This window comes from Gekko japonicus, unplaced genomic scaffold, assembly GCF_001447785.1.
Source record: "Gekko japonicus isolate JY-2015 unplaced genomic scaffold, Gekko_japonicus_V1.1 scaffold2470, whole genome shotgun sequence".
In the NCBI taxonomy this organism is placed as follows: domain Eukaryota; kingdom Metazoa; phylum Chordata; class Lepidosauria; order Squamata; family Gekkonidae; genus Gekko; species Gekko japonicus.
In genome coordinates this window covers 183,133-210,225 of record NW_015164269.1, presented here as the reverse complement: position 1 = coordinate 210,225, position 27,093 = coordinate 183,133, and the positions used below count along the sequence as shown (strand labels likewise).

Below are 27,093 nucleotides of genomic sequence, written 5' to 3'. Positions count from 1 at the left end.
GAAAGAAAAGGAGGGAAAGAAAAGGAAAGAGGAAGGAAAGGAGGGAAAGAAAGAGGACAAAGAGGTGGGGGGAGGGGAGGCTCTCCCACCTCCCACTCCCCCAATCAAGCCTCCGCCACCCCCGGATCCCTCACTTACCCAGGGAGGCGGCAGGGGGCCTCTTCTGGCCTCCCACGGGCCGCAGTTTGTCTTGATAACTTAGAATGGAAAATTATTGTTTATGATTGATATGTTGTTAATATCAGTATATAATTTATTGTTTGTATGGTTGGGATGAATTTAGGTGTATTGTTTAAAAAGGTGGGAAAAAATAGGATTAGGTAGGAACCTTATTAGTGTGGTTATGATTATATTATTATAGGAACTCATTGATGTCTTGTATTAATAGCAACAACTTCTTAAGATGAGTGGATAGGATTTTTTCTTACATGACCTGCCTCGGACAAATATACTTGGGTACCTTGGAATTAGAAATAGAGCCTCTGGAAGAAATTATATAGTGTCAGTAAATTAGTGGAAAAAATATAAGTGATTAATGGAAAAAACAGCAGATGAATTTATAGTGTATTGCTATAGGTGATATGATTAAGACTAGAGAGAGTATAAAAATGGGATTTTGTATAACTAATCCTTTTCTTTGTTGGTCAATGTGATGTATCGAGGAAAATATGTATGTAACGGTATATATGTGTGTGTATGTCTAGTAAGCATAAAAATTCAATAAAAATATTTATATATTAAAAAAAAAGAACAGTGGTCCATCTAGTCCAGCATCCTGTCTCACACAGTGGCCAACCAGTTCCTCTGGACGGCCAGCAACAGGGCATAGAGGACGAGGCCTTCCCCTGATGCTGCCTTCTGGCTCTGGGATTCAGAGGCTTAGTGCCTCTGAATGTGGAGTTTCCCCTCACTCTCCATGGCTAGTAGCCATTGATAGAGTTGCCCTCCACGAATCTATCTAATCCCCCTTTAAAGCTGTTTATTCATGTGGCCATCACTACATCCTCTGGCAGCAGATTCCACATTTTAATCACTTTCTGTCTAAAGAAGTATTTCCTTTTGTCTGTCCTGAACCTTCTGCCCATCAGTTTCACTGGATGTCCTTGAGTTCTAGTATTTTGGGAGAGGAAGAAATATTTCTTTGTCAACTCTCTCCATCTCATGCATAATTTTATAAAACTCTATCATGTCTCCCCCGCCCCCCACCCCTCATCTCTTTTCTAAACTGAAAAGTCCCGGACTCTTCAGCCTTTCCTCCTAGGGAAGGTGCTCCAACTCTCTAATCATCCTGGTTGCCCTCCTCTGCATTTTCCTCAGCTCTTCAATGTCCTTTTTGAGATATGGGGACCAGAACTGTACACAGTATTCCAAATGAGGTCACACCATAGATCTATACAGCGGCATTACAATATTGGCCGTTTTATTCTCAATCCCTTTCCTAATAATCCCTAACATAAGAGTTTGCCTTTTTCACTGCTACAGCACACTGGATCGACACTTTAATTGAATTATCCAGTACGACCCCAAGATCTTTCTCACTCTCAGTCTCAGCGATTTCAGACCCCATTAACCTGGGATTTTTTTGACCCAATGAGCATCACTTTACACTTAGGAACACTGAATTTCATTTGCCACATTGTTGCCCACTCACCCAGTTTGTGGAGGTCCTCTTGGAGCTCTCCACAGTCAGCTTTGGTTTTCACCATCCTGAATAATTTTGTGTCATCTGCAAACTTGGCCACTACACTACTCTCCCCCAGTTCCAGATCACTGATGAATACATTAAATAGTACTGGCCCCGATACTGATCCCCGTGGGACCCCACTGCTTACTTCCCTCTGTTGTGAGAACTGTTCATTGATTCCTATTCTTTGCTTCCTGTCATTTAACCAGTTTTTAATTCATAAGAGAACCCATCCTCTTATCCCATGACTGTTAAGTTTACTCATGAGTCTTTGGTGAGGTTCCTTGTGAAAAGCCTTTTGAAAGTCCAGGTATATAATGTCTACCAGGTCACCATTGTCTACAAGCTTGTTCACTTTATCAAAGAACTCCAAAAGATTGGTGAGGCTGGACTTCCCTTTGTAGAAGCCATGCTGATTTTCCCTCAGCAAGCTTTGTCCCTCTATGTGCCTAACAATTCTTTGATTACAGTTCTTACTAATTTGCCTGCCGAGGGCAATGGAGGCCATTGCCCCTCCTTTTGTATACTGGAGCATTTTCTTCCCCAAGCAAATATTATCCTCTTTCTAACTCTGAGGTCCTCTTGGCAAATGTCCACCTATAGTGAACCCTACCAGGGGGCTTTGAAGTGCCTTTATAATTGAAAATGTCCTTCTGTACCTGAATTTCTTTTTTTCTATTGAATGAACATTTTTTTTTAAAAAAAGCAAGAATCCTGGTAAATTTGTTTTTCTCAGTGATTTATTCGAATTAGACATTACAGGCTCTCCACTGGGGAGAAAAGTGGAGTATAAATTAAGTAAATAAATAAAGCTAGGGAACCTGAGAAGAATGGCAATAAAACAGAGGCCATGTGAACAGCTCCCACTAAACTTCAGCAACTGCCTGCATTTGGGGACACTCAGTTGAGTCAGGGATGCTAGAGCCCCACAACTTTGCCCCACAGACCAACCCTGGTGGCAGCACAACCTCTGTAACCTGTTTCCTGACTCAGAGAAACCATTAGCACTTTGATATTGCCAAGGATTGCAGCTGTGAGAAAAAAGGCATGCTTGTATATCAATTTCCCCCCCCGGACCAAGAGTCACTATCATCTCTGCATGGAAAGGCTGATCAGTTGGGAAGGGATCGCACGTTTGGAGTGAATTTTCCACTGGACACAATCGGTCATGGACATTCAGTCCAATATATACATACTGCATTACACAATACGTATTATAGTATTCCCATTACTATGTATTGGTGTGAAAGTTGAACAGTGAAGAAAGCTGACAGGAAGAAAGTTCAACAAAGTTCGAGTCCAGTGGCACCTGTCCAACAAAGTTTCATTCAAGGTATTAGATTTTGTGTGCACACCTGCTTCTTCAGATAAGGTGAAATGGAAGTTACCAGTCCATACATATGGTAGGTAGAGAGTAAGCATTAAATTAGTATACAGCATAATGAAGATATTTAACAGATTCAAGGGCCAAACAGGAATAACAAGCTTCATTTATATGGTTACAATTTGTGTGGGTTTAATTCCGGGGGGAAACACAGTGAAGGAAATAAATATATCAAAGTTGGAGGCTGATGGGCAAATGTACCTTTCTTATGTACTGAGACAGGCACTGCGTGTAAACATTCCTTGTTCATAACCATTGACAGTCTTGACTTCAAGTTCCTTTTTCTGAAGCCATCCTATGACAAGGGATTCCACAGAGCAATTAAATAGGCAGATAAAACAGGAAGTCAGAAAAGGATCTCCAAGGCATTAGCACCCATAGTGAGAGGGGAATCCTGTGGGGTAAATGATCTCTGTAGTCTGGAGATCAATTGTGATTCTGGGAGACCACACAAACACACACACCCCCGGAGTCTGGTGACTCAGAACCCTGCACAATTCAAATGTTCACCGTGCGCACTGTATTGTGTTTGTACAGCTGAAGGTTTTGTAGATAGGAACGACCATCCGAGCTCGCTCGATCTCCCAAACCTCTACTGTCTCCAAAGCCCGAGAAGAAATTCTGTAAGTAACCCAAAACCTGGCATATATCTTTGCAACCCTTCAAAGATATTTTTCCCTCAGCCGGTGTTGTTGTTTTTTAAGTTTCCTCTGGCTGAAAACCGCAAGAGCACTTTCCTTGGAAAAATGAGATTTACTTCTGAGTAACCAGTTTAGGATCGCTCCCACCCTTGCGCTTAACAGATTGATGGAACAGCGAGAGGCGCCCGCCCTCTGCTGGACAATTGGGCATAGCAGGGCTCCAGAGCCTGCAGGGCCGGGACTGGCGGCCCTGGCTCAGCAATTTCAGGTCGCAGCTTGTCTGCAGCAGTCCGGCGGTGGCATGGCTGCCAGACCCCGACCCGGGAAGATGCCTCCTCGCTCTGCTTCCCTTTGCTTGCACCGCTGGTCTTCTCGAGTCCAGTCAAGGGGAGCCGCCTAGGCAACCGTGGAGAGTCCAGGCGCGTTACGAAGGGGGAGAGTGTTTCTCCAGAGCAGGAGTGGCGATGCTCCGCCCGCCTCTGCTCACATCTCGCGTGGGCTGTGCACCAGCCTCAGGTCCTGAGAGACTGCGGGGGGGGGGGGGGGGGGGAGCCTGCCTAACCCGACTGAGGCAGGAGCAGCTCCTCGTTGGCGCTGTCGAGCTTGGCTTGCCGAGGTCGTCCGTAGAAGGTAAGGAGAGAGGGGGCGAGGAGGAGCGGCTCAGTTTTTGCCCAGGGACCCACACCCACCTCTCAACGTCTCGGTCTTTGCACGGCCAACCCACAGACACCCCCCTCAGGGTCCCACGCGTCTTTCGGGGAGGGGTTGCAGTGACTGAACGTGGGGCCATCCTATGACAAGGAGCAACCCTTGTGGAGTCCGTGGGCTGTAACCATTTTACAGTGGAGAGCCAGCGTGGTGTAGCAGTTAGGAACGGTGGACTCTAATCTGAAGAACCCGATTCGATTCCCCAGTTCTCCACATGACGCCTGCTGGGTGACCTTGGGCCACTCACAGTTCTCACAGAACTCTCTCACCCCCACCTCCTTCAAGGTGCCTGTTGTGAGGAGAGGAAGGAAAAGGCCATTGTAGGCCGCTTAATGTAGAGAAAAGCAGGGTATAAGAACTTGCTCTTCTTTAAGATGGAGGCAAGGAAGTGTTATGCCATGGCACTACAGGGTTTGAAAGCCATCATGCTAGTCAAGAGCGTGACCTGAGATGTTTCTTGCACACCTGCAAATCGAGAGCAGATTTGGTGTAGTGGTTAAGTGCGCGGACTCTAATCTGGGAGAACCGGGTTTGAGTCCCCACTCCTCCACTTGCACCTGTTGGTGTGACCTTGGGTCAGTCACAAGTTCTTTTGGAGCTGTTCTCTCAAGAGCAGTCCTCTCGGAGCTCTCTCAGCCCCACCCACCTCACAGGGTGTCTGTTGTGGGGAGGGGAAGGGAAAGGAGTTTGTAAGCCGCTCTGAGACTCCAAGTGAAGGGTGGGGTATAAATCCAATCTCTTCTTCTTCTTCTAACCTCCATTGTGGCTCCCTGTTGAAGAAAAATATGTTTTGCTTACACAAAAGCTTGTTAGATAACTGGAATAAAAATTATGTTTTTTTATTTAGTGTTCTTGCACAGCTAAAGCCATGACAGTTTCTGTATAACCAACAGTAGCAACCTCATTGGCTACGATACTGTCACTGCAGAATGTGCAAATTTTTAGAGGTTATTATATTTTAAATCTAATTTAAATTCCAGTGCTGTAAGTTGTCTAATTTGTATATTGTTTTAAATTGTAGTGGCCAATGGCTACACAATAAATTTTACTACTACTACTACAAAAAAAACCCCAAAAACTAGCAACCTCAGAGGACCCCTGTTATTAGGCCCAACTACCCACTTCACAAAATAGTGAGCAAGTTCTTCAGGCTGGATGGGATCTTCTTATACCACTCCCTCCCCCAGTCATTGTTCTCTTTTCTTCATAACCATTTTGACAATAATTTCAGAGAGGTTGGTCTGTTGCATAAAAAGAAACAAGAGGTAAAAAGAAACAAGAGAGCCAGTTTGGTGTAGTGGTTAAGTGTGCGGACTCTAATCTGGGAGACCCGGGTTTGATTCCCCACTCCTCCACTTGCACCTGCTGATGTGACCTTGGGTCAGTCACAAGCTCTGGCACAGTTGTCCTTGAAAAAGAGCAGTTTGTGTCAGAGCTCTCTCAGCCCCACCCACCTCACAGGGTGTCTGTTGTGGGGAGGGGAAGGGAAAGGAGTTTGTAAGCCGCTCTGAGACTCCAAGTGAAGGGCGGGGTATAAATCCAATCTCTTCTTCTTCTTGTCACATCATTAAGATTGATGCTACACTTTGAAATGCCACAAGCCTCCAGTTTGTTTGTTTTTTACCATTTTGCCAGTCCAGTCCTATGCTGGTCTTGTTTGGTGTAGTGGTTAAGCGTGCAGACTCTAATCTGGGAGAACCGGGTTTGATTCCCCACTCCTCCACTTGCACCTGCTGATGTGACCTTGGGTCAGTCACAAGCTCTGGCACAGCTGTTCCTGAAAGAGGAGTTTGTGTCAGAGTTCTCTCAGCCCCACCCACCTCACAGGGCGTCTGTTGTGGGGAGGGGAAGGGAAAGGAGCTTGTAAACCGCTCTGAGACTCCAAGTGAAGGGCGGGGTATAAATCCAATCTCTTCTCTTCTAACTCAGAATCTATTCTGTGGGGTTTACTCCTGGTAAGATTTTCTCAGGATTAGGCTAATTGGCTTGTTAGTCAGGTACAGAGTACCTTAAACCTTAGTGAGTTTGTTGTAGTGTAGTCTTTGGTGAGTCATAGCCCAGTTTATCAGATACAGACATGGTGATCCTGGGAAAATTCACCATGAACCAGAGGTGGTTAACTTCCATATTTGGAGTTTTGATTTCTGCTGGTTTGGAGAGGGGCACTGCTGCTTTGTTTTGTTTTTAAAAAATTAGAATATTTTCTTATTCTAAAAAGAAGTCTTCATGAAGTAGAAGAAGTTGCCATGTCACAAACTTAAATGTCTTTTAAAAGAGTTACATGAGGTAACTCAGTGCTCTGTGGGGCAGGAGCTCCATTGGCCTTGTTCTGGATTCCTTTTTGGCTTTCTACCACAAAGTTGGTTTTCATTTTGATTCTGTGATTTTACTAAAAAATATACTCAGGGGAAGATTTCAGTGATATCAAAAAGCTTGCACAATGCTTTGTTGGTTAGATGACCCTAATCCCCTATTTCAGGCATGTCCAACTTCGAACAGGTAGTGATCTATTTTTTCCAGCCAAAAGTGCCGGTGATCAACCACCATGAAAATAAAGTTTCAAATTAGTTTCAAATTAGATTTTAACCCACTAAAGTTGGGTTACACCCCCCACCCCCCAAAACCACACATGCAGTTCTAAAAGTAAAAATAAAAATTCATCATACTGTCACCAATAATCTCATACCACCAAACAATCATAAAAAAACCCCCAAACACCTGTCCAGCAAACCAGGAGACCAAGTGGGGCTGGTGATCTACCTCTGATCCCTCCACGATCTACCTGTTGGACATACCTGCCCTATTTGGTTCCCCTGACCCATGAACCAATCCGTTTTTGTCTACCTAGTTTAGCAAACCATTTAATTCTGGGAAACCCCCCCCCCCATTAAAAGTGAACAGGGTTTGACCAGGTGTGGAAAAGTGGTATAAAGTTAAGCACTGTGTTTCCATCTCCCCTCCCCCCCAATAATTAATTTCTTTTAATTTTAGAGATTGTTGGAAAGTTTAGCCTGGGGGGATGGTTGGTTTGTTTTGTTTGATTATCATTTTGTATTTTATATTTAATTCTGTTTTGTCTAAAAGTCTGTGAGTTGCATAGATGTACCTATTAAGTAGGACAAATCCCTCACACAATGCCCTGTGCAATGACTTCAATGCAAGGACCAATGCTGGTTCTTCTGGGGCCTCAAAGTGTATAAATGATTAGGTCACTTCGCAAGCATGGGTTTTTTTTGCTAAGTCATCTAAGGACCAGCTCCTGAACAAGTCGGATTTGAGATTTCTAGAAATACTATCCTCCCATCATTTGCATTGCCTGCATGGAACTATATATGACTTATCTCATGGCACTTGTACATACTTTCCCGCCCAGGGTGTTAGCACAATAGATTACATCTTGGTCTCATCATTGCTATTACAGTATATCCACCATTTTGAGGTAGGCAATAGGGCTGATAGTGATCACTGCCCCTTAAGGGTGTCATTTGGTTTCTCAGATGCAATATTTCTTAACAGATTGCAGGACCTTCCCAAAGGTGCCCAACAGGGAGCAAGAAGAATCAGGTGATCTGTTCACCTGCATTCTAAAATAGCATACTTTCTGGAAGATTATGTTTTGGGTATCCTAGAACTCTTTGAGGAAATTGTTCGCCAGTTTAGACCCTTCCTCTCTTGCGATAGACCGCTAAAATCCAAAACCCATCCTTCTGTAGGCTGATTTGCTCAGGAGTGTAGAGCAACTAGGAAAGAGCTTGTTCATCAATGTTCCCTCTAAGCTGTGGAATGTTGTGAGCCAAAAATTCTACTTCGTGAGCTGAAAATTCTACTTCATGAGCCAAATAAATATGTCAAAATTGGATATTGATGAGTAGCTATATCCTTAACTGTGGAATGCGATGCTGAGAGTAATGGCAGGGTCTCAGTTAATTACTCTCAGCATTCCACAGTTAAGGATACATCTGCGTATCAATCTCCAATTTTGACATTCTGACATACTTATTTCCTTCACTATGTTTTCCCCCAGAATTAAACCCAAACAAATGGCAACCTAAGCTTGTTTTTCCTGTTTGGCTCTTTACATCTGTTAAACAACTTCATTATGCTGTATGCTAATTTGCTGCCCACCTCCTAGGTGTGCAGGGCAAGTAACTTCGTAAGTTAATCACACGATTAAAAAACAGTCTGATAAGGTCTCCAGGAAACATAGGCATTTGAGAGCAGGTAAGTGTCACTTAAACGAAGAAAGCACAAGCTACAGAATCCTGGAGAGGTAGAGTCTGAGAGTGATATTGGATTTCCAAAATTATTCTTCCTTCCTGTACCTTCTTATAGAGCTCTAGTTCAACCATTCACTTCATCTGCTGCCAACATTTTGTCTTAAAAACACATGAGATTGCAAAAAAGACAGCTTATGTAAGCCACTTAAAGTACCTTGTATGTTCTTGATATTGTTCAATCTGTGCTTAAGGTAAGGAGTCAGATTAAAATTTTAGTGTCAATTAATCATATGTAAACTGCCCTAAACCTGCTACAGCGGGGAGGGCAGGGTAGAAATTAAATAAATAAATAAATAAATAATCAGCCTGCTTCTAAGCCTGAGGACTTTTTTATGAGAATCGCTTTATCCTACTTAATGTTTTATGCTGTTCTGTGCTCTGGACTATTTTTCTAATGGCCATTTTTACAGTAATTTGTTAATTTATTTATTTATTTATCTATTATATTTATACCCTGCCCAACCCGCAAGCAGGCTTAGGGCGGCTAACAAAACGGTACAATGTACCTGGTTGACATACATATAACTTAAAAACTCTATAAAATCTCCTAACAATTACTTTAAAACATAAGTTACAGTTAACAATAAAGTGCAAACAGTATTAGATGGCGTGCTTCCAGATCTCGTTCTGTGTTCTTCCACCGCTCATCATCCTCGCGCCGGAAGGCCTAGCGATACGTCAGGACCAGGTCTAAGATCTGAGCAATCGCTAGGATTGTTGGTGGTAACAGTAGTGGCGGCTCCTTTTGAAAGGCCTGGTGGAAGAGCTCCGTCTTTCAGACCCTGCGGAACTGTAAAACGTCCCACAGGGCCCTGATCTCCTCCGGGAGCTCGTTCCACCAGTAAGGAGCCGCCACAGAAAAGGCTTTGGTCCTGGTACTGGTGAGCCTTGCCTCCTTGGGGCCCGGAATAGTCAGCCGGTGCTGGGCCCCAGACCGTAGTGCTCTCTGGGGTATATATGGGCGAAGGCGGTCCGTCAGGTACATTAATTGTAATGATTCTGTGCTGTATTATGGTTGTGTCCAATGTTCCCTCTAAGATGAGTTAGTGTGAGCTAGCTCACAGTTTTTTAGCCTCCGGCTCACACATTTCTGTCTTTGCTCAGGAAGGACAGCTCCAGGGCGAACTCATTTATGCAGCAGCCAAATCGCTCGCTCACAACTTTAATGCCGGTAGCTCACGAAGTACAATTTTTGCTCACAAAACTCCACAGCTTAGAGGGAGCATTGGTTGTGTCATGTTTTATTTTGTAAACCACTTTAAGTAGGTTCTTTGGAGAGTTGGCATATAAATTTTCTAAATGAATCATATGAATACATAATAAGAACATAAGAGACGCCAATGTTGGATCAGGCCAAAGGCCCATCCAGTCCAACCCTCTGTATCACACAGTGGCCAGAAATACCAGTGCCATCAGGAGGTCCACCAGTGGGGCCAGGACATTAGAAGCCCTCCCACTGTTGACCCCCCCAAGCACACAGAGCATCACTTGCCCCAGAGTCCCTATCTATACCTTGTGGCGAATAGCCACTGATGGACCTCTGCTCCATATGCTTATCTAATTCCCTTTTGAAGCCGTCCATGCTTGTAGCCGCCACCACTTCCTGTGGCAGTGAATTCCATGTGGTAATCACTCTTTGGGTGAAGAAGTACTTCCTTTTATCCATTCTAACCCGACCGCTCAGCAATTTCATTGAGTGCCCACGAGTTCTTGCATTGTGAGAAAGGGAGAAAAGTACTTCTTTCTCTACCTGCTCTATCCCATGCATAATCTTATAAACCTCAATCATGTCACCCCTCAGTCGTCGTTTCTCCAAGCTAAAGAGGCCTAAGTGGTTTTTACTGTAATATGTAGTACTGCTCGGGCAGCTATCATTATATTGTTATAGCCTTTGGCTTCATGCAATACAATTCTACCTCCCTTCGAAAGAACTCTCAGGTCGGTTTAATAAAATTCCCCCTCATGAAAGGTTATGTTCTTGTCCTTTAAAATCCATGGACTCAATATATCATATTATTTTTGACTGCCAATTTCACTCAGTCTTACACAAAGAATTGTCATCTTTATTTCCTCCTAATCCTTATTCTATTAGCCAGGTTTTTTTTTCTGTGCTAATACTCATTTCCACCAACAGGGGGCTCACTCTTCCCCAACAGCTTTTCCTACATAGTCAGTAGACTTCCTGGGTTTGTAGAAAAATCCAAAAACTAAAAAAATCCTTTCAGAGATGGCTGAATCCCCCCCAAAAAACCTTTTGAAATGGCCTCTGCAGGGCTCTAACTCCAGACATCAACGTGAGAGATTAGAATGTTGGGGGGGGGGCCTTCTAACTGGCTCTGTCAGTAAAAGGGTGGGGGAAGGGCCCTTTCCAGGACTCTTTTGGCCTTTTGGGGAGGGAGGGAGGAAGGGAGCCTTGGGGCCAGGCCTCACAAGAGTTGCCAGTGCCAGGCTGGGGGATTTCTAGAGATTTTGTGGTGGACTCTAAGGAGGGCTGGCCCTGGGTTTGGGAAGGGAGAAGCCTCAGCTGGGTATAATGCCACAGAGTCCACCCTCCAAAGCAGCCATTTTCTGCAGGGAGACAGACCTCTGCTGTCTAGAGTCCAGTTGTAATTCTGGGGGGTCTCCAGGTCCCATTTGGAGGTTGGCAACTCTAGGCCTGGCAGTAGTCTAGGGTTGCCAGGTCCCCCCTGATTTGCATGACTCACCTAGCCTTGGCTGCTTGCTACCGTTCATCAGCAGCCACCCTATGAAAGCCAGTAAGGTGCAGCAGTTAGAGCTTCAAAGTAGGGTGGAAGCTGACTGTGTGATTTTGGACCAGTCACATATTTCAGCCTAACAACAGGGTTGTTGTGCAGATAAAAAAGGAGGTGTGAATAATGAAAGCTGCTTTGGTCCCCACTGTGGAGAAAGACTGTAATTTTCCTAGGTAGAGGCTGGGGGGTGGAGATGGAAAGCAGAAGACAGAGAGGCAGATAAAGGTAGGTTGGCTGTTGGGTGGGAAGGAAATAGGGTTGCCAACTCCAGGTTGGGAAATTCCTGGACATTTGAGGGGTGGAGCCTGGAGAGGGTGAGATTTGAGGTGGGGAGGAACTTTGGACTGGTGTGATGTCATAGACTCCACCCTCCAGCCATTTCCTCCACAAGAACCACCATTGCCAGCTTCCAGGTGAGGACTGGAGATCACTCAGAATTACAACTGTTGTCCAGGCGACAGAGATCAGTTTCCCGGGATAAAATGGCTGTTTTGGAGAGTTGAGTCTATGGCATCATACCCTGCTGAGACTGCTTGCCACCCCAAGGGTCCACCCCCAAATCTCCAGGAATTTCCCAACCTGGAGCTGGCAGCCCTAATGGTTAGAATAAAGCGTTGATGGAATAGCTTGCCAATAAATGAAATAACTTTGATTTTTTTAAAAAACAAGTTGTTTTTTTCAATCTCATTGAAATGTTAAATATTGGCATTACAGTATAATGGAGTAAGGAGGGGAATGAATAGGAAAAACTGTCTGGATCCAAACCTGTTGCTTTCTTTTCAAAAGATGAAAGACAGCACACAAACAAGTTGGAGGGAATACAACCCCCAGAAGTACCAGCTGTGGGTGGTGTGCCCCAATGTCTGAGCACCTTCCTATGACATTAACACCTTGAATCCGTTTGCGTGAAGAATCGGCCTATGTTTCGAACTTAGTTGCTCAGAAAGACAGATTGCTGTTGATCGAGGTCTCCTTCCTCAGCATATGGAGCTAAAGGAGAAATTATTTTTCCTTACTCTTCTTCCCAAGGCAGCTTGCCTTGTTCTTGTCTCCTCCATTTTACCCTCACCTCCCTGTGAGGTAGGTTAGGCTAGCAGCATGCCAGAGGTGTGCTGACCGCATGTTTGGGAAGCATGCACATCGCCAAAAGGTCCTTGTAATATACCAGCCTGGGAGGAGTTGTATGTAAATGGGCCGTATGGGTAGGGCGGGATATAAATCCCAAAATAAATAAATAAACAACAACGATTTAATCTTTAATTAATGTAATTCTTCTGGCAGTTTTGGGAGTCATTGATGTGGCAAACTACACTGCAAGAATCCAGCTCATAACACAAGCAAAATATTTCTCATGTGGAGGGGGAATGGACTGTATTCTGGTGCATACAAATTGCTGGCATGTACTGTGAGAAGAGGTGTTTTGTCCAGCAGCACCTGGATGGAAATGGAGAGTGAAGGTTGCATGGATCATCCATAGGTGACCCTCTTTGCCTACCAACCAAGATGTCATTCTGAAGGAAGAGTCAGTGGGGTATAGTGTTTAAAGCTAGGATGTGGGAGCTCCGGGTTCAGATCCCCACCCTGCCTTTGAAGCCCGCTGAGTGACTTCGGGCCAGGTACACAGGTTAACCTACATTGCAATGTTGTGAGAATAAAAAGGAGGTGGTGAGAATGCTTTTGCAAGCTGTTTTCAAGCCCCTTTGGGGAGAGAAGTGAGATATAAATGCCTAAAAAAAAAAGGAGGGGGTTTGCAGTTGGGTGGGTGGGACATTGTTCTCTGGTAGAGTTACATTGCCTTGCATAACGAACCTTGTACGCATCTTCTTTCTGATGTACCAGAAGTCATGGTCTTGCTTCGCATTGCTGCCCTTTTGCTATTGGCTGGGCTGAGCAAAGGGGAGGATTTCCCCTTCAAGGACCCAACCTTGCCTTGGGAGAAGCGGCTGGATGACCTGGTGAACCGGCTGACACTGGAAGAGATGGTCTTGCAGGTAAGAAAAGGGGTTTCAGCCAAGTTGGCAGGTGGTGGGTGAGACTGAGATAGAGTTGCCAATTCTGGATTGGGAAATTCCTGGGAATTTGGGGGTGGAGCCTGGTGAGAGAGAGGTTTGGGAGAGACCTCAGCGGGGTATAATGCCACAAAGTCCGCCCTCCTAAGCAGCAGTTTTCTCAAGGGGAACTGAGGAGAGAAAGGTATTTAAGCATCAATTGGACACCTATTCACCCAAGATTATAGCTGTAGTTCCTGAATTGGCAGGCCTTTGGACAAGATGACCTGGGTGGTCCCTTCCAACTTTCATATTAAATAAATAAATAAATATCTCCGTTGTCTGGAGATCAGTTGTTATTCCAGGAGATCTCCAGGCCCCACCCAGAGAATTGGGGGGGTTAGAAAACTATATTATGGTGCCATGCAGATGTTCAGTTTATGGATTGGGATTTTATGAATTTGGTTGTGCACCGCCCTGAACCTGCATGCAGGGAGGGCGGTACAGAAGCCCAACGAAATAAATAAATAATGGGAACCCAATACCGAATATGCCCTGGAGAAGACATGGAAATTGTGCATAGGAGTGGTCAAGCTGGTGAGCTTGGAATTGGGCCTCTATAAAAGGTAAAGGTAAAGGTTCCCTTGCTCAAAAGCCAGTGGAATCCGACTCTAGGGTTGCGGTGCTCATCTCCGTTTCAAAGCCGAAGAGCCAGCGCTGTTCGAAGACGTTTCCGGGGTCATGTGGCCGGCATGACTAAACGCCAAGGCGCACGGAACGCTGTTACCTTCCCACCAAAGTGGTACCTATTTATTTACTTGCAATGTCTTGCTTTCGAACTGCTAGGTTGGCAGGAGCTGGAACTAGAGACAGGAGCTCACTCCGTCATGCGGCAACTCAGGTCTTGAACTGCTAAACTGGGCCTCTATAGCATCCTGCAAACCCCTCCAAAGTCCCTCTTGTTTCAAATTGTGCCTGAGCTGTACCATGTTCTGTACCTCCCCTTATCTAATTTTGGATTTTCATCCTGTGCTTCTTTTTCTTTTTTGGTGAGTATTTGTGTGTGTGTGCCCGCGTGTGTGTGCCTGGAAGTTGTGGTTGACTTCTGGTGACCCCTTGTAGGGTTTGGTCTTTTCAGAGAGGTGGCTTACTGTTGCCTGCCTCTGCATCCCAGCCCTGGTCTCCCTTCCAAGTACTTTCCAGGGTCGGCCCTGCTTAGCTTCCAAGATCTGACGAGATTGGGCTTGCCTGGGCTATCCAGGTCAGGGCCATCCTGTGCTTTTGAAGCCCATTATATCAATATGCCAATTGTTGATTTAAAAAAACAACAACAGCCACCCAAAAAAGCCTCTGCTGGCATGCAGGTGTGTGTTTGTGTGGAGAGAGAATTGCTGTGTCAGGGGCAGGCTGCTGTGTATTGAAAGGTTGGAGGGTGCTGAGGGGACACCCCGTTCGCAGCCTGAAGCCCTGGTGTCTCTTTTCCTCCAGATGTCCCGAGGGGGTTCCAAGAACAATGGGCCAGCACCCCCCATTGAGCGACTGGGCATTGGGCCCTACAACTGGAACACGGAGTGTCTGCATGGGGATGGGTTTGCCCCTGGCTGGGCGACTGCCTTCCCCCAGTCGCTTGGTTTGGCTGCATCCTTCAGGTATGTCCTTCAGGGAGAGGCCATGGCTCAGTGGAAGAGCCTCTGTTTTGGATGCCGAAGGTCCCAAGGTTCAGTCCCTGGCATCTTCAGTTAAAAGGACAAGGCAGTAGTCCTGTGAAAGGCCTGGACTTATAGCCAGTCTGAGTGGACAGTGACTTTGGCCAATGGTCTGATTCAGAATAAGACAGCTTCATATATGTGTCTCCTGCTATTGGGGTAGGATGAGATGGGGTGGCCCTCAAAGCCCCCTCTAAGCTGTGGAGTCTTGCGAGCAGAAATTCTATCTTGTGAGCTACTGGCATTAAAGTTGTGAGCGAGTGATTTGGCTCCTGCATAAATTAGTTTGCTCTGGAGCCATCCTTCCTGAGCGAAGACAGAAATGTGTGACCTGGAGGCTAAAAAACTGTGAGCTAGCTCACACTAACAGCTTAGAGAGAACAGTGCTATCCTCCAGGGAAAATCAAACTGGTTTCAGCTTTTCCCCTTCCTGATCTTCCCAAAGGAAGATTGCCAGCAGACCAGTGTTGTTTTTGGTTGTGGCTGCCGTTTCTCTAAGAGTTATCTTTTTTGTTTGTTTTTATAACAGACAGAAATTGAACATTGTCCCCCAACATTACGCTGGGAGAAACTACCCTGGCTGCATTCTGACTTTTTCAAAGTCAGCTGGAACCCAGCTAAAAAAACAAAAGTGTCAGAGATGATCCCTTTCTTTGAGCTGCTTTGATGAAGTATGGCCGGAGACAGATGGCTGGAAAAGCATTCTCTCTTCATCCACATGCAGAGCTGCCTTATACTGAACCAGATCCTTGGTCTATCAAGGACAGTCTTGTCTGCTCTGGCTGGCGGCAGCTCCCCAAGGTTGCCGGCAAAGGTCTTTCCCATCACTTACTACCCAATCCTTAATTAGAGATGTCAGGATTTGAAACGGGGACTTTCTGTATGCCAAGCAAATGTTCTGCCACAAGGCCACAGTTCTAATGCTTGATGCTTCTTGCATTTCCGAGTGGATATAGTTTCAAAGGTCTGTTTGGTCGTCAGGAACAAAAGGGGTATGTGTGTATGCCACGAAGAGCAACATTGGTTCCTTCAGGCCACAGCTAACTCTCTGAAAAGCTGTTTTCTGATCTAGTTTTGGCTCAGGTGGTAAATTTGTGTCTCAGCTGTAAACCTGCTGATGGAGGGTTGTGTATTTTGAAGGTTCTTCTATGTGGAAAATCTCTCTACATGTAGAATGTTATGTTTGGAACAAGGCTAGGCTACAACTGATTTTTATCTGTGGGAAAGCATTCTGTCACCGGGGGAAGGGGGCCTGGCTCACAATGGTACTCACTTCGTGACTTGTGGAGAGCTGTACTTGCAATTACTCTCAACCAAGATACTTGCAGTTTACCTGTTCATCCACCAATGGCTCTTTCAAGGAAGGAACCAGCTGCCAGCCACAAGCCCCATCAGGCAACAGTCTTCCCAAGTTTCCTGAAACATGGAGTGGGTACCATATTGAGGAACAGTACTCAGAGAAGCCACAGGTGGCATGTCAAGGTGGCTCCTTAGCCACTGAGTATCATTGTTCTAGAGGTTGCTCCACTTCTAGAGATGTCTAGAAATTTTCCACACACAAAAAAGGACTCCCCCCCCCCCAAGGACTCCCTCAGTTTTTCCAGTGGAGAAACTGGAAATTTTGGGAAGCATTGGAAAACACTCCAGTGAAATATGTTCTGTTTCAGAATGAGTAAAATGCTTTTTGAGATGAGGTTTTTATTCATGTTTAAGACAGTCAGGGCTCTAGTCGGGGGGGAGCTCTCAGGTACGGAGCTCCGGAAGAGAACCTCTAGGGGGCGGGGCGGTCACGTGGTGAAGCCCCGCCCCCTTCTTTACCCCGCCCTCTGCTTCGATCCTCATTCCGTTTGGGAATGAGGATGAAGCAGGAGGGTAAGTAGCCGGGCCTTCTGACACACTTCCGGTGATGTCAGGGGGTGTGGCCTTCTGTCACTTCCGGTGATGTCAGGGGGCGTGGCATATGCAAATAAGTTATGCTAATGAGTTATGCTAATGAGCTCCGGCAGCTCTTTTTCTACAACAAGACCCCTGAAGACAGTCTACAGTTTTATAGAATGGTAACTGTTGTATATACTGTAGTCATATACAACATATTTTTAAACATATATGTATTGTTTAAATGTGTGCTAGTTTTGTCCACAGTTAATATGCAGTAATATATATAATAATAAGCTCCAGAAGTTGTTTGTGTACTAAAATTTTACCTGATATCTAAATATGCTGCTAGCCCTAGTGTGAACGTATGAGAGTATTTATGTCCAAATAATATACTTTCATTTGTTTATTACAAAAATTGTTTTCTCCATGTTTCGTCTTTTATTTTTCCTGCCTGCCAGATAATCAAAACTCTGCTATTATATGTTTAAAAAGGCACAGGGTGCAGGAGTTTGCTGTGCATGCACACTCTCTCTCTCTCATATTGAACAATTTTTTCACTCTTGCTTATAGAAAACCAGGTGTTTATCATTTTAACTTACACAAATATGCTAAATGATACAATTATATTTGCTAGCTGAATACATAATTGATACATTTGTGGTAAAACAGTAAAATAAATGTGGATTTGCTAAGAAAGTATTGCATATAGTTTTCCCCTCAAAGTTTCATTTTTTTCCTGGGGGGAAATGTTGTATTTCCCCCCCCCTCACATCTTCAGAAATTTCAGAAATTTCACACTCTAGCAGTTCCACATGTTTACCACTTAAGTATCAACTACATCTACACATAATTGGTCTTGTGCTTCCATTGCAATATAGCAATAATTCACAATGGGATTTTCGTGTGTGCTCAAGCAACTCTTCAGCACAAGATCCAACAATGTAGCCTATGCAGCTGTTCTCTTCAGACTCAAAGAACCTTTTCTCTTCCCTTCTTAGCCTGTTTCTTTTCTCTCCCAACAGCCCTGAACTCATCCATCGCGTGGCCAATGCCACGGCCACAGAAGTTCGAGCCAAACACAACCATTTTGTCTCCCTTGGTTACTATGGGGACCATACAGGCCTCAGCTGCTTCAGCCCCGTATTAAACATCATGAGGCATCCACTATGGGGCAGAAACCAGGTATCATGATCCCAAAATGGGGGGAAGTTCTCTTTTTCGGGGAATACAGGGTAAGTGGAGGCCAAGTAATCCTACAGTGAGAGATACCAAATACCAGAACATTATAGTGTCGAGTTTCACAAACAGTTACTCTGGTAGCTGTAGCCAGTGAGGGCTAAAGTACTGTATTCAGACTGAAGCCTTCTGAATTCAAGAACTGAGGGGCTGTGGCTCAGTGGCAGAGCCTCTGCTTGGCATGTAGATGGTCCCAGGTTCAATCCCCACATCTCCAGTTAAAAAAGACCACATGTAGGTGACATGAAAAACCTGTACCAGAGCCCCTGGTCTGATAGTATAAGGCAGTTTCGTGTGTTTTGACCAAACATTTCACTCATGCAGCCAAGCCTGAAGTAACAGTGTGGTTTGTAATCTCTTTCTCCCCAGATTCTTTCTATTTTAGGAGCTTTTGCGCCTGAAAGCTAGGACCAAACTACGTAATGGCACTGAAGAGTTTTCATCTATTTATTCATTTTTTTAAAAACAACTCTTATTTGCCTTACTCCATTAAAGGAGCCCAGAGCAGCTTAACCCCCCCCCCCATATATAATAAATATCAACAATAACTAAAATACCTTTAAAACATCAGTGTTTTGGGATCTTTGGCTGTTTAAATGAGCAGCAAAAAGCTGACCAAGAGAAGGAGGATGTGAAATCCAGTGGTTGTTGGCTGGGGGTGGTGGTTAACTTAGTTGGATATCCCACTGAAACTTAGTCCCTGGGATGGAAAAAGGTACGTGATGGTATTGTGCCTTCATTTTTCTCTTTCGGATCTAAAGAAGCCCTTGGGGGCATTTCTGATTGGGAAAAGACAACGGGGGAGAGGTAACTCTCCTATCCCCCAAATTGTGGCCATTATCTGTATTCTCCCTTCCCCAAAACTGATTTTTGCAGCTCAGTTATTATACACGGGAGTGGGTGGGATCTGAACACACAAAGCCTTGTTGGCATGTTACAGTGAACCAGCATGTACATACATGAACCTCTTTCTTTTTTTGGTGTAGTGGTTAAGAGCGGTGGACTCTAATCTGGAGAACCAGGTTTGATTCCCCACTCCTCCACATGCAGCCAGCTGGGTGACCTTGGGTCAGTCACAGCTGTCTCAGAGCTCTCTCAGCCCCACCTACCTCCCAGGGTGTCTGTTGTGGGGAGAGGGAGGGAAGGCGATTCTAAGCTGTTCCAGGACTCATTGGGGTAGTGAAGGGCAGGGTATAAAACCAACTCCTCCTCCTCCTCCTCCTCCTCCTTCATTAAAATATTTATGCCCTGCCTTACAATAATAGTTTAGTCAACCAGTATAACAGACCCCAAATGTCTTGCTCCCCCAAAAGGTGCCTCCCTAGCTTGCTGCCGAGGACTGTAGTTCTCTCACTAGTTGTACCAGGTAGGTGCATTGGTGACGGAACTGAGAGACAGAGAGGGAGGATGACCCATGTTTGTTTGTCCATTTCTTCCTCAGGAAACCTACGGGGAGGATCCATTCCTGACTTCCCAGCTGGCCGTGGCTTTTGTGACTGGATTGCAGGGCGATCATCCCCGCTACGTCAAGGCCAGTGCTGGCTGCAAACACTTTGATGTCCACGGGGGCCCTGAGAACATCCCTGTGTCCCGTCTTCAATTTAATGCTAAGGTGAGCATGGTGGTAACAGTTGATGGTAGGCACATTTTTGTCTTAGCTCAGGAAGGATGGTTCCAGAGCAAACTAATTTATGCAGTGGCTAAATCGCTTGCTCACAACTTTAATGCCAGTAGCTCCACAAAGTAGAATTTTTGCTCACAAGCAATGTTCCCTCTAAGTTGAGTTAGTGTGAGCTAGCTCACAGCTTTTTAGCCTTCGGCTCACGCATTTTTGTCTTAGCTCAGGAAGGATGGGACTCCAGAGCAAACTAATTGATGCTGCAGCCAAACTACTTGCTCACAATTTTAATGCCAGTCGCTCACAAAGTAGAATTTTTGCTCACAAGACTCCACAGCTTAGAGGGAACCTTGCTCACAAGACTCCACAGCTTACAGGGAGCATTGGCTATGGTAGAGGTTTATAAACTATGCATGGGGTAGAGAGAGTAGAACTTTTTCTTCCTCTCCCAAAATACTAGAACTATGGGGCACCCAGAGCAGAGTAGATTCAGGATGAACAAAAGGAAATATTTCTTTACTCAATGAGTGATTAAAATATGGAATTTGCTGTTTTTGGTGCGATGAGAATGGTTGGCTCCGGGACTCGCTCCCATGAAGCCACCAGATCACTGGATTCTTAAGAGGAGTTCAGGGGCTCCTGAACTCCAGTGAGCTCCACGAAGAGGGGCTCATGGCAAGGGGCTTGACTCAGACTCCCCGCGAGGGGTGGCAAGCGGGTGGAAGTCCGAGACTGCCCTCAGCAAGATCCAAGTGACAGCGTCCATAGCAGCTATGGATGTGACGTCGTGACTCTCGGGACGAGGGGGAAGTAAAACATCTCTACAAACAATATAAAGAAGATAAATCACCGTGAGTAACCCTAACTGCAACAATATTAGGAATTTCCTACAGATCAAGCTCTTTAAACTGTTTGAAGGGGGGGAAGGGAGGGGTGAAGAATCCCCCCCCCCGTTTTAAAGCAACTAAGGCTGCGGTCACATGGAACATTAGCCACGCTACAGAGACGGAAGATAGGTGTATTTTCCGGGGGCGATCACAGCACAACATCTGGGAAGCGTAGCGCTCCCGTGGCGAACCCGAGGCTTCCCGCCGAAGATGCGGGGTAAAAAACTAGTACCTCCGAGGTACTAGTTTCCGGAAACCACGGGGCAAGGGCGGGCACCTGATCACGTTTCCGGTGGAATCCCGTGGCATCTGACGCCCGCCCATGTCCCATCGCAAACAGGTTTTTTTCCCCAAGTCTCCACAGGATGCGCACAAGCGCCCAACGGCGCATGCGCACAAAGAGGCCCACTGCAGCCAGGCTTGCCACCTCTGTAGGGTCGCAATGGCCACTGTCGCGCAGGCGGTTAGAGCGGCTGTGACGAGGGGGCCCACCTTCCCCTCCATTGGTTATGCCTCGGAGCTCTGTTGGGGTCCGGAAGTGTCTGTCGCCCTCTCCAGTAAGCCCACCACCCGCCTTCGGATGTGCAGATACGATTGCTCAGTCATGCGTATGCACAAACTTCAGTTTTAAAAAAATCCATCCCGTTTGCCATGGAAGCGGGGCCTAGTGATTGCTGGTGTGATCGCGCCGCACCGCTTCTTTGCCGCACTGCAGGATCATTGTGTGATTGGCTCCTGCCCCCTAACCACGGGACCTCCACGGGACCTCGAAGGGACGTCTGATCACGCAACCGTGCATTATTTTCCTCCGGGGCAAACAGCCACGCTTCCCCCCCGCATTTTCCGGCCCGTATGACCGGGGCCTAAGAAGAGAAGAGAAAGGAGCTTCCTTGATAAATTTACTGTCTGAGAAGAAAACTGTGAAATAGACTTATAAATGTGATTTTATTATATTTTGGATTACAAAACCATATTGTGGATTTTATAACTTTGGAACTTTATTTCCCCTGGAATTATAACTGTGCCACATGGATTTATAGAAAGACACCTAATTTGGATTATAAACATTGACATCTGATTATTTGGACCATAAACTAAAGCAAGGAGAAAGAAGAAAGAATTAATGATCTGTTAAACATTTAGAGGGCTCTCCCCCCAAATGGCGGCAGAATAGTAGCACTGGTACAACGCTCCGCAAGTGATTTTATTTTCATGCTTTTATCTTACTTAAAACCTTCTGCTTAGTAATTTGCTGCTTAGTAATTTGCTGCTTAGTAATTTAAAGCTGCTGTTTTAAAGAACCTGTCTCTTGCCTTGGCAAATAGAAGGGGAAGCTGTGGAAGTAGTGACAGACTTCACGTTCCTGGGATCCCAGATCACCGCAGACTGTGACAGCAGTCATGAAATTAAAAGACGCCTGCTCCTTGGGAGGAAAGCGATGGCGAACCTCAACAGCATGATAAAAAGTAGAGACATCACCCTGCCAACAAAAGTCCGCATGGTCCAAGCAATGGTATTCCCAGTAGTCATGTATGGCTGCGAGAGTTGGACTATAAGGAAGGCCGAGCGCCGAAGAATAGATTCTTTTGAACTATGGTGCTGGAGAAGACTCTTGAGAGTTCCTTGGACTGCAAGGAGATCAAATCAGTCAATCCTAAAAGTAATCAACCCTGACTGTTCCCTGGAAGGCCAGATAATGAAACTGAAGCTCAAATACTTTGGCCACCCAATGAGAAGGGAGCACTCACTGGAGAAGACCCTGATGCTGGGAAAGATTGAAGGTCAAAGAAGACGGGGACGGCAAAGGATGAGATGGTTAGACAGTGTCATAGATGCAACGAACATGAAATTGAGCAAACTTCAGAGGACGGCGGAAGACAGGAGGGCCTGGCGGGAGCTGGTCCATGGGGTCACGAAGAGTCGGACTCGACTGTGCAACTGAACAACAACAACAACTCTTGTAATCAGCCTCAAATCCCTACTCACTTCAGCATTACAAATAATACAGGCTTGTTAATAAAGAGGCTGTGGGCTGATGAAGGAAATTTTGCAAACTTTGGGGGTCATTCTTTTAAATATTAATTGCTGACCAGGTGTAAGACTCTACAGTAACTAAGATGCAATAAGTCCATTTATAGATTTTATTAGCAATCAGGAAAGTTGCAGGTGAATCAAAGGCTTTGACAGAACTGGCAGGCAATACAAGTTTAGTTCTTACGAGAACTTTGGTGCAGCCCACATTCATATGTCATGGTTACACGTGATAGAGACAGGTTAACAAAGTACAATTAAAACTGTGAGAATGTTTATCTAACAGACTTCCTGCAAGGCCAAGAGACATCATGAGAAGCAAACAATCTCCTGGCCACTGTGGAGGAGGTTTCCCATAAAACAGTACCAAGCGCACTATCTACAATAGACAACCAAGCATGTCTCAACTACCCCCTCATCCTGAGAGGAGGACTTTGTATAGGAGTTGATTCATTGCTAGCAGGTGTTACAATCAGCCTGAGAACAAGAAGCCAGTGTGAGAATACAAAGATTACTTTTGGGATAGTATGCAAGCAAGCAGGGCAATTAGCTATGTACATCAGAACACCAGTGCGTATCCAGACTGACCCCAACTCAAGGGTCAGAGGACATAAGGCTATAGTACAGCTGCAACGATAAGAATAAGAATGGGTCCAAATAAAAGGATGTGTGATTTAGAAGACACAACAACACCTCCTGCTAGTAAGCAGAAAAGAATTTCGGAAGAGACTTTCTTTAATCTTCCTACTGCAAACCGCTATGCTCCTTTGGCAGAAATGAAGAACTCTGACGAAACTACTATGGTGGAAACTACTATGGTCCCGCCTCCCTCTTCGCCTCTCGTCGCCATCTTTTGGGAATGTTTACATCAGCCGAGAAAGAATGCCAAAGTCTCTAAGGTCTGTTTAAACGCTCCGCTTTCTTTTAGAAAAACTCTCTGCTACTTAGGCAGTTTTGATGTCTTGTTTTACAGGAAACCTGGACCCAAGATCCTACCTCCATAACCCTCCAGGGCTACAGAACATATGCTACACCAGCAAAAAAGATACATTTTAAAGGGCGGGGTGGTGGTGGCTTAGCAATATTAGTTACTGTATATTTAAAAGTAGAAATCCAAGTTTTCAAAAGTATTTGTCCAAACTACATACAGATATTATTAATTAAGGGGCAGCATATAACTCCCCTCTTGTGTATCAATGTCTATTTGCCATCAAAATCTTCTAAAGTTTTGGATAAAGAGAAATTGTGGGACCATTTATTTATGACACTTGAAGATCTAGTGTCCCAATATCCTAGAACTAATATGATATTAGAGGGGACTTTAACACTAGGATAGGCTCAGGAAATATTGAATTATGTAAGGATACTCATACCTATGTAGCTGAACAAGCATCTCTTGTGAATCGCCACTCAGTAGACTCTGTAATTAGTAAATCTGGGCTCAAACTTCTAGAGTTGTTCTCCACGTTTAATCTTTATGTCCTGCATGGGACAAGTTTTGACAAGTCTGGAGGTCCTTATACATATCTATCCTCAGTATATGCCAGCACAATAGATTATTCAGCTGTTTCACCTGCACTTTTAGACCAAGTCAACTATTTTGAAGTAAGTGGATTATTGTCCACAATTAGTGATCATTGTCCACTAAAGCTAGTTTTAAATTTTAATAATTGTATTCTTTTGGCCTCTACATCTGACCCCACTGTAGATTTAACCCCTGGCTACAGGAGACATAGGTGGTCAGAACAGCTACAAAAAACAGTGCAGGTTGCTTTGGAGAGTGCTGAAATTAAGAACAGGAGACAAGTTCTATCAGGATCAGAAGCAAATATTATTCAACACTATGAAGAAATTGTACAAGTTATAAAGCCATTGCTTATCAATGATAGACCCCCGAATACTCACTACTGCTGTTCTACAAATGGGGGGTACGACTTTGAATGTAGAAACTTTAAGAAACTAATAACCAAACAAATGAGACTAACTAGACAAAGTAAAGAGCCCCATTAACTCCAACAATTAAACACAGTTAGATCCCAATATAAGAGCCTGCTTAAATTGATGGATGCACTGATAAGTGGAAATACCTGGTTTGAGTATTTTACAAAAATCTATGAAGCCACCCCATTTATGTCAGAATCAGCAGAAACAGGGGAATGGGCTGTTTCTAATGAATTGCAACCATTACCAGAGTGGCCTCCAGTGACAGAATCTGAAATCGCAACCCTTATTAACTCTTTGGCTTCAGGTAAATCACCCGGAGAGGACTTGATTCCTTCAGATTTAATAAAAGCCTTTCCCAGGTGGTGGACCCCAATACTCACTAAACTGTTTAACCAAATAAATAACACGGGCATATTCCCAATAGAGTGGAAAACCAGTATCCTAGTCCCCATACATAAAAAGGGGGACGAAGCAGACCCTAAAAACTATCGCCCCATAAGCCTCCTTGATACAGCACCCAAACTGTATGGGAAATATCTTCTGCAAAAACTGGAGGACTGGATTGCTGATAATAATATCATATATCCCTAACAGGCAGGATTTAGAAAGGGCCAAGGGACAATTGACAATTGCCATACTCTTTATCAGCTGGCTCACTTAGCCATAAAAGGTCCAACTAAAGCCTTATACACTGTGTTCATTAATTTGGCCACAGCCTTTGATTCAATTGATAGAAACCGACTCTGGGACAAACTGACGAAAATTAATGGTCCTAGACTGTTGTTCTTTTATGCAAAAATTAGAGTAGGTACCTCAGGCTCAATGACCAGCAAAATACCGACTTGCAAAGGAGTCAAGCAGGGCTGTGTGTTAGCCCCTGTACTTTTTAATTTCTATATAAATGATATTGTAGTAAGACTAACCGGCCAGGAATTTGTTCCACCAACATTAGGTCAACAAAAATTATCAATATTAGTATATGCAGATTATATGGTCCTAGTTTCTCTAACCAGGATTAGATTAAAGAGGCTTTTGGATAACTTGGGGGACTACTGTACAGAAGAAAAGCTTACCATCAACTACTCAAAAACTAAAGTAGTGGTCTTTCAAAAAAAGCCTAAAAAGTATTCTTGGAGTATACAAGGTACTCCAATAGAACAGAGTAAAAATTACAAATATTTGGGTCTAATATTCAGTGAAACCTTGAGCTGGAATGCCCACATTGCCTCCTTAAAATCTTCAGCAAATAAGATCATTGGTGTGGTACTGGGATTCTGTTACAACAAGGGAGGTCTACTAATAGATCCAGCCCTTAAACTTTTTGTGAGCAAAGTAATCTCGCATATACTATATGGTATAGAATTTTGGGAGTTGAAAGAACAAACGCTTTCTAGCTTGGAGGTAATCCAAAATCTTTTTTTAAGGCATATCTTGGTACTTCCAAAAGGGACACCAGGAGCTCTGTTAAGGGCAGAACTTGGCCTCCCCTCAGTTAGGGCTCACACTCATCTAGCTATACTAAAATCATGGAAGAAATACCAATTGATGCAAACTGAATCTCTTGGTAAACTTAGCTATTGTTTGTCACTAAGTAAAGATAAAATTCGCTCTGATTTTGTTCATAACATCATTTCCCGTTATACAATTCCAGATGTTTTACTGCGATCTTTAGGGAATAACCACGATCTGAGGCAATGTGTGTTTAATGGAGATACCATAATAGATTATTCTTTAATCACTCAGTCAAAATTTGCTCCCTGGTACAAAGACATAAAGAAAGATCATTTAAGAGCTGCATACCTAGTAAATATTATCGCATACAAGATTAGATCAGCATTCACAGCATTGCGTTTCCAGACTATGCCAACAGAATTACTCCTGGGACGATACTTAAAAATACCCCAGGAACAACGTATTTGTATTTGTAAAATTTCTGTGGAGGATCTTTTTCATTATGTCATGGTCTGCCCATTGTACTGGGAACCAAGATGTAAATTCTTGACTGCAATAACAGATCAATTGCAAAAAATTTCTGACGCCAAGCATTTAACAACTTAGATTGAGTATGTCAGCGTCTATAGTCGCCATCTTGTGTATCTTATAATGTGTGTTTTATAATGTCGGTAAACCGTGATTTTGTATTTAATGTATTGTATGCTGTTTTACAGGTATTGTTTTACTGTTTTACTGTTGTAAGCCGCCCTGAGCCGCTTCGGCGGGAGGGCGGGATAAAAAATTAATTAATTAATTAATTAATATTTCTGCTGTCAGATGCAGACCCTACAGTTTCCTAAAGGGTAGCACTCTTCGCCTTAGCAGCTAGTAAAATCAGGGCCAAGAACATAGGAAAATGAAATG

General features: G+C 44.4%; 1 protein-coding gene across 1 annotated transcript in view; it reads left to right on the top strand.

Annotated features, from left to right (window-relative positions):
- Positions 1-4,276: 4,276 nt before the first annotated feature.
- The window catches only part of LOC107108312 (beta-xylosidase/alpha-L-arabinofuranosidase 2-like), a 43,974-nt gene continuing 21,157 nt past the window's right edge, over positions 4,277-27,093 (top strand). The window contains exons 1-5 of the mRNA XM_015408731.1: positions 4,277-4,339; positions 13,287-13,438; positions 14,924-15,084; positions 18,042-18,201; positions 19,697-19,867. Of these exons, the coding sequence (XP_015264217.1) occupies positions 13,292-13,438; positions 14,924-15,084; positions 18,042-18,201; positions 19,697-19,867 (639 nt within the window). The 5' untranslated portion in view covers positions 4,277-4,339; positions 13,287-13,291. The remainder of the gene's footprint in view (positions 4,340-13,286; positions 13,439-14,923; positions 15,085-18,041; positions 18,202-19,696; positions 19,868-27,093) is intronic.